Source organism: Lathyrus oleraceus, chromosome 6, assembly GCF_024323335.1.
Source record: "Lathyrus oleraceus cultivar Zhongwan6 chromosome 6, CAAS_Psat_ZW6_1.0, whole genome shotgun sequence".
NCBI lineage: Eukaryota > Viridiplantae > Streptophyta > Magnoliopsida > Fabales > Fabaceae > Lathyrus > Lathyrus oleraceus.
The window spans coordinates 189,375,632-189,382,292 of NC_066584.1; the positions used below are offsets into that span (position 1 = coordinate 189,375,632).

Sequence of the window (6,661 nt, forward strand, 5' to 3'; positions counted from 1 at the left end):
TTTTGTAGCCATTGTTGATTCTCAAAGTTTTTGTTTAAAGAAGAAATGTGATGAGGAAGATGATAAACTGCATAAAGCTCTAAGGTTCTTTCTGTTGTTCATTTTTTAGAAGAAGAGACGGTGAAAGAGAAGAGATTTGAGTGAGAACGTTTTAAATATCCAAATGAAAAGGAAGAAAAAACATTTTAGTTTTTCTCTCCAAATAATTTTGGACACATAGCGCACTCAGGTCGACAGTTGACACCAAAAGATCATGGGAAAAGATGAAAAAATGGAATTAAATGATTTTTGTCTTAATTTCATTTTTAGTTTAATCTTCTAGGAAATATAGGACGATGATGGTCAACCGCATGCACATTTATGACATGACGGTTTGGCAGAAAGTGGTCATGATGATTAAAGAAAAAATAATAAATTAAATAATAAAACATCTAGTTGATATGACGTGTGAAGACTGGGAAAATAGTGTCGAGGGGTTACAAAATGCCACTTTTTTTTTCCATCTGACACATATGATCGAAAGTGGCATTTGGGGGGGGGGGGTATTTGTTAGTCTGAAATTTCTATTTGGGAATGAGTCAATTGAATGATGCGTTGGAAAATGTTAAGTGTTAACATTGATTGACACAAGTCGACAGGAACGAATACGCCAACTAAAGCGTTTCGACTAGTGTCTTGAAACATGGTTTGGAAGAATCTCAAGATCAGATATTGAAATATGGTTTGGAAGAATCTCAAGAACAGATCTTGAAACATGATTTGAAGGAATCTCAGGAACATATCTAATTGATCTCGAAATCGTATCGAAGTCGAAGCGTTCAACGAACTTCATAAACTTAGAAGATTTTGGAGACCAAAGACTTGAGAGGGGCCTTAGCATTTTTCAACAACCACCTTCGACGAGCAGACAATTATTAGTCGCTAATAGCAGTTACGAACGTGGAATAATGGTTTTCAATAGTTTGTAAGTTCTGATAATGTGAAAGTGCTTCAGAGTACTGAGTTACATGTTCTTAAAAAAGTGTCTATTGCAGTTTACTTTTATTTTAATTCAAGCTTTTACATCTATGAAGTTTGTCTTCACTTTGTCTGCATACATTCACAATCACTTCACACATACTTTCTAGTACACGTGTTTTGCACAAATTGCTTCCGAGATTTTTTGAGTTAATCTCACAGACTATTTAAATCTCGTGATTGTTCGCTAAAAACACATGCGAACAATTTCAGAATGGAACAAAAATAAAATAACAATCGCTTATTATGATTTAAGAGTGTCCTCTTCTCAAGATCTCATCTTCAAATTTTATTAAATATAATATTTCTTACATTAGACCACTTCATAAAAAAGAAAAATCTAACTTCAATCATGTTACAAAATTGATATTTCAATTCATTAATCATAAAATAAGATATCGAGTTAAAAAAAAGTAAAACAACAAATTTCATGTACTTAAATTTATTTATTAGTTAATACTATGTCTTAAAAACTAAATTGAAAATAAAATAATATTTAAGAAGTTATAAATGGAAAATTTATTCAATTTTTTTTAACTATATCAAGGAGGGAAAGTTGTTTGTTAGGTTGTATTTATGAGGATGTAACAATAACATATGGAAGTAGTATCACTCATCCATCAACCCTTGTTAGTAGCGTACGTAACCACAGACAAAATCTAAATATTAACTAATTTCCAAATCAAATTAAATTGTTGTCAGAAACAAATAGTACATTTATAAAAAAAATTAGTTAATTAATTAATTATCAATAAACAAGAAAAAAGCATAGTACAATACAAGGAACGAAAACAAATCCTGCGATTTCGAAGAAACATAGAAGAAAGAAGAAGAAAGATAAGACAACCTTGTTTCTCAGCAACCATTCATAACCAATCACCAACACCTTAAGAACCTTGTGGTACCAATTCTTCATCGTTTTTTGTTCCATTTTAATTTTTTATTATTTTTTTAATAAATTTCTTGGTTTTTTATTTTATTTTTTATTTTGTACCCAAATGTTTGAGCTGTGATTACAAGATTACAAAATATGCATTTGTTTGTTTATTTAATTATTTTAATTTTGAAAAAAAAGGTTGTAATTTGTTTGCATCTTGTGACTTTGTTTTTTTGTTTCTCCCTTGTGATTGATAATTGTTTTTAGGTTTGTCTTCATTTTGCATGTAATTTTATGTGCATAGTTTTTGTTGCGTTGTTGTTGTTGAAAGAAGGAAATGTTGTTTTGCATGTGATAATTTGTTGAATAGGTGTTTTTGGTTATGATGTTTGAAGATTTGTTGCGTTTTTTCTGGTAGGTGAGAGATATCGGTATGTTTCTGATGAAATTCAACATGAACTATGTTGATTTGTTTGATTGAATTTCCGAGTTTTGTTTTGATCTAGGTTGTTTTGAAGTATGAGATTTTTCGATGAGAGATTCAATTTACAAATGTTGGTGTTACTGTTATAGATGTTTTCTTTTGTTGAGTTCGTGAACTTTGAAGCAATGAAGGATAATGTTTTGAAGTAGTATTATTTTCTGAGTATGTTTTTAGGCATTGACCAATTTTATTTTGTGACTGATGTGTTGTGTTTGTAGAAAGATATGAAAGAAGAGTTCTGAGTCGTAGTCGTTCGAGAAAGGAATATTTTAGATCTAAGTTTTTTAGATGGATCTGGGAGGCACTGGGAGTTCGTTCAAAGAAGTTCTTGAATCACACATGATTTTTTCAGATTATGAGAAAGCTAAGTTTAAATCGGAGGCCAATTGTAATAATACGTTCGTAAAATCAAGGATTTGTTCGGATGGGAAGAACGGAAATAATTCAAAGAATGGTGTTTATGACTTACTCGAGTGCCCTGTTTGCAAGAATTTGATGTATCCCCCAATTCATCAGGTTCAAGACTCTTAATTTCGTTTCAATTAGAAACTCACTTCTCTTTCTTTAAAACTTGAAATTTAATAGCATGTGTTTTCGTGCGTGCGCGTGTTTGAGAAGCTCATATTTTATAATGTATTACACAAACATGAAACGGAATATGATATCATGCACATCCGGAAAAAGAAAGATCAGGAATGAGCTAACGGAAGTTGGTCCAGTTGGTAAGGAGTAGTTGGTCCTGATCGAATTTTTAGCTCTAACTTTTCCGGATTGTCTTATATGTTTTGACTGAACCCCTTATACTTAATTTAACTATATGTTTATTTCTGATATTCTTCTTAATTTCAATGCTTTCCTTGGTGACTGCATTATGTGTTCCAGTGCCCAAATGGCCATACCTTATGTTCAAATTGTAAAACTGCGGTGCATAACCGTTGCCCAACATGTCATCGTGATCTTGGGAATATAAGGTGTTTGGCTTTAGAGAAGGTTGCAGAATCAATGGAGCTTCCTTGCAGATATCAAAATCTAGGTTGTCATGATATATTCCCGTACCACACTAAACTAAAGCACGAACAAAATTGTCGATTTCGTCCATACAATTGCCCTTACGCCGGATCAGAGTGCTCTATAATGTGTGACATTCCAACTCTTATGGCACATCTCAAGAATGATCACAAGGTTGACGTACATGATGGATTCACCTTCAACCATCGATACGTCAAATCAAATCCACACGAAGTTGAAAATGCCACATGGATGCTAACGGTAAGTTATTTTTTATGATTTCAATAATCAATTTGTTGTAGTATACAATTTGATGTTTTACGGCTATCTTTATAGGTTTTCAATTGTTTTGGAAAGCATTTTTGCTTGCACTTCGAGGCGTTTCTACTCGGCACAGCTCCCGTTTATATGACGTTTTTACGATTTTTAGGAGATGAGAAAGAGGCAAAGAAATTCAGGTATAGCTTAGAGGTCGGTGGAAATAGCCGCAAACTCACATGGCAAGGAATACCAAGGAGCATCCGCGAGAGTCATAGAAAAGTCCGTGATAGTCAAGACGGACTCATCATTCAGAGAAACCTAGCTCTTTATTTTTCCGGTGGCGATAAACAACAGTTAAAGTTGAGGATCACTGGTCGTATATGGAAAGAAGAATGAAATGAAAAAATGGCTTTAAACAACGATTAAAGTCGAGGATCAATGGTCAAAAATGGAAGAAGAATGTAATTATTTTAGGGATGTCACTCAATGATTATGTACATTGTACAGATCCTGAAACATTTTAAAGATTTTGGTCTCTGCAGAGAATGAAGCTTTTATTTGTCTTCATAGGCTCTCATAGACATGAAAGGTAAAACATTCAAGGTGTCATTGAGGTTTATGTTCTTTTATTTTTGTTTAAATGACATTAATATTTAAAACTAATAAAATGTGTGTTTTTGAATGTGAATTACATGCAAGTTTGACTACTATCTTTTTTATTTTACTTTTTTTTTTTTTTTACAAGTTATCATGTCTATTGTTCAATATACACGTCTAGGTGTCCGGCATTCGTATGATATATGTATGATATATGTACAGTAAGAAAAATCAAATAAATGTCTCAAAAGTTCGACAAATGTCCTTAAAAAAGGAGTTTTTTTTACCGACACTCGTTGAATCGGTGTTATCACCTGTGTCAGACAATTCAAACAAATATTTTAAATAACATTTTTTTTCTTTTGCTTCAACACTCTTTTATACAATTTATACGATTTTGGACCCGATGACATACATTCATACATCTAAAAGGGTTAAACTTGTATTAAAACAATGTTAGAATAAAAAATTAAAATTAAAGACATTAATTTAATTAGAAAATTTTTAACTTTTTAAATAATAAATGGATAAATGAAATTTAATATTATCGTATGTAGTCGTGTTTATGTCCTATATTTTTGATATTATTGATGTCAGAGTATCTTTGTTGTACTGTGTTCCAATGTCCGTGTCGAAGTCTATTATGCTTCTTATATTCTTTTAGAGAGGAAAAATGTAATTATCAGAGTCTATGCTTCTTATATTCTTCTTCTTATATTCTTTTAAAGAGGAAAAATGTAACGAGAGTGACTTAGTTTGGTTTTATATAGATCAAAACATCAAATCCTTAAAAAGACACATTTTCACTTCACTCTGAATGGAAAGAAAATCAGTCTTTTTTTTTTATTCAACCTAGTAAGAGACCTGTGCGATTTCTTTTTCTATTCAAACTAGTAAGAGACCCGTGGGTTCGTATGAGTCGAGCAAAGTCAACAAAGTATTATGCAAGAAAAAAAATACAAAGTTGATGAGAACAACATCAAGAACACTTCAGGTCATGAAATCTTCAAAACTACATCCATAAATCGTAACAACATACCACTGACTGATATAACTTCATTAGTTTTTAATGAAAGAAACCAAATTATGCATACACAAATAAATTGAGAATTATACAGCATTCATAAAATTATCTTTAAATATTTCAAAAGACACTTTAAGATTTAAAATAACTTCACCAACACATGTCTAATAAATGGAAACATCGAAAATGAATATTTTTAAACTACATAAAGCTAAACAACATAAAATTGTCATGCAACAAATTAGGTTCATATTTATTAACTATTTGACTCCATCTTTATTTTCTTTGACGATTTGACTCCTGAGTATTGAGTAACTCCAACTATGTCACAACCTATATCGAAATTGCTGGCCATTGCTGATACCAATCTTTCCAGTGTTGAGCCACTATTAACATCAAATTCATTTTCTCCACATGCAAAAATTGAATGCTACGAAACATATATAAATACCTATGGTGAAGATTTAAAATGATGAATAATGTAAATTTATAAAAAGAAAGGCATATACAACAATAAACTAATAGTAACTTACATATGAGAAATCAACATTCTCCTCGTTCGCATTGACATTTATAGACTGGGATTTAGACTGATTCTAAAAAGTTATGCAAGGAGTAATCAAAATTGTCCTATAGTTGTCCTAAAACTCAAAAACTAATTATTGTTGTGAATGAAGGAAAAGAAGTTCTAGTTTTAAAATTTGTATGGTGAATGTTAATATTGATAACAACAATAGCGAAAGCATTGCACTTAGAGCTAATGACTCAACTTTCTCTTCACTCCCATGATGCTTTGAACTTTGCGGTTTAGACTGATCCTGATGAAAATTGTAGCAATAAATTAATTTTAATTTGTAGAATAAAGGTACGAATAAAAATGGTAGTCAACATACATGATTAATTGTTGTACCTCTCCGATGATGAAATCATTTTTAATTTCATTAACAAATGATTCCTCTACTTCGAGTTTAAACACAGAAGCCTGGCTAAAAGTGGGCTGAACCTTAACTCTGAAAGTCATTCTTTTTTTAATAACAGAACAAGATCATCCGGATAAACCATATGATCGTCTTCTACATCCTAAAGGTTTACTAGATTATAATTGTTATTATATATTAATGATATAAATAACATAAAATACAAAAGGTTAACTTAGAATTTCCATTCCTCTAGCATTGTCGTACATAGCGCCAGAACTGTCTTCTCAATAATATTTTCATAATTAACATTCCAAAACACAAATCGATATTTTGTGTCTCCATGGTTGCACCAAATTTCAACCTTGTACTTGATGAAATAGAATGTAATATTAATATAAGAAAAAGAAATTTCCACAACTATAACATAACTGAATAATTTTATTGACCTGGGGATAGACTATTCAACATTTTTT

At 31.2% G+C, this 6,661-nt stretch overlaps 1 protein-coding gene across 4 annotated transcripts; it reads left to right on the forward strand.

The window, feature by feature from the left end:
- Nucleotides 1–1,750: 1,750 nt before the first annotated feature.
- LOC127092471 (E3 ubiquitin-protein ligase SINAT2) lies at nucleotides 1,751–4,335 on the forward strand. Of its 4 annotated transcripts, none has more exons than XM_051031348.1 (4): nucleotides 1,751–1,918; nucleotides 2,597–2,894; nucleotides 3,261–3,647; nucleotides 3,723–4,335. In XM_051031348.1, the coding sequence occupies exons 2-4, from the start codon at nucleotides 2,667–2,669 to the stop codon at nucleotides 4,041–4,043; spliced, it is 936 nt and encodes a 311-aa protein (XP_050887305.1). In that variant the 5' UTR covers nucleotides 1,751–1,918; nucleotides 2,597–2,666; the 3' UTR covers nucleotides 4,044–4,335. The 4 variants fall into 4 exon arrangements, with proteins under 4 accessions (XP_050887305.1, XP_050887306.1, XP_050887309.1 ...); XM_051031349.1 differs by lacking the exon at nucleotides 1,751–1,918 and adding an exon at nucleotides 2,011–2,325; XM_051031352.1 differs by lacking the exon at nucleotides 1,751–1,918 and adding an exon at nucleotides 2,011–2,312.
- Nucleotides 4,336–6,661: the final 2,326 nt, after the last annotated feature.